A 926-nucleotide genomic window follows, 5' to 3' on the forward strand; every position below is an offset into this window, starting at 1 on the left:
AAATGAAAACAGACTGTCAATCACTTTTAATGGCCGAGTGACCACGAAAATGGAGGGCTTCTATTCGTCAGAGTACGGGACAGACCAGAAGATGTATTCCACCCATTTCGAGCCAACGGATGCTCGAAAAGCGTTCCCGTGCTTTGATCATCCAGCAATGAAAGCCACATTTGACATCGAAATTACTGCTGATAAGGATCTTACCATCCTATCGAATATGAGCGCAAAGGACGAAGTGATCAAAGGCACCAGAAAAACGGTCACCTTCAACAGAATGAAGAGGACCAGCACGTACTTGATTGCGTTTGTGGTTGGCGATTTGCAGAAAATTACGAAGGGTCGTGTTTCGGTCTATTCGACCTACGATGTGGACCAGGGAATGTATGCATTACATGTTGCCGACCAGGTGCTGCAGTTTTTTGAAGAGTACTTTGGGATTGAATACCCGCTGGACAAGCTTGACATGGTGGCAGTGCCAGAATTTTCAATGGGTGCCATGGAGAACTGGGGGTTAATCACATACAGGGAAACAAGCCTGCTGTTTAACAAGGACAAGTCAAGCATGACGCAGCGTAGGCTGATCGCTGAAACAGTGGCGCATGAAATAGCGCATCAGTGGTTTGGAAACCTGGTAACACCAAAGTGGTGGGACGATTTGTGGCTCAACGAAGGGTTCGCCACCTGGGCAGCCGCACTTGGCTGTAATGCAATTAGGGAGAAGCAAAAGAATGATCCCAACATTGTAAATCCCATAAACACGAAAGAATTGCTCATTGATTGGGAGCCCTGGGTATCATTCATCAACGATGATTTGGACAGAGGAATGGAATCTGATATGCTTGATTCATCTCATCCCATCAAGGTTCCTGTCTACCACCCCAGTGAAATCAACCAAATATTTGACGCGATTTCGTATTCAAAGTCGG

General features: G+C 46.2%; 1 protein-coding gene across 1 annotated transcript; it reads left to right on the forward strand.

Moving 5' to 3' along the window:
* Nucleotides 1-926, forward strand: VCUG_02709 (uncharacterized protein; the record flags this gene model as incomplete). Its single annotated transcript, XM_008077527.1, has 1 exon — nt 1-926. A coding segment is annotated over one exon (926 nt), but the record flags the coding sequence as incomplete, so codon positions are not given.

This window comes from Vavraia culicis (assembly GCF_000192795.1).
Source record: "Vavraia culicis subsp. floridensis unplaced genomic scaffold supercont1.186, whole genome shotgun sequence".
NCBI lineage: Eukaryota > Fungi > Microsporidia > Pleistophoridae > Vavraia > Vavraia culicis.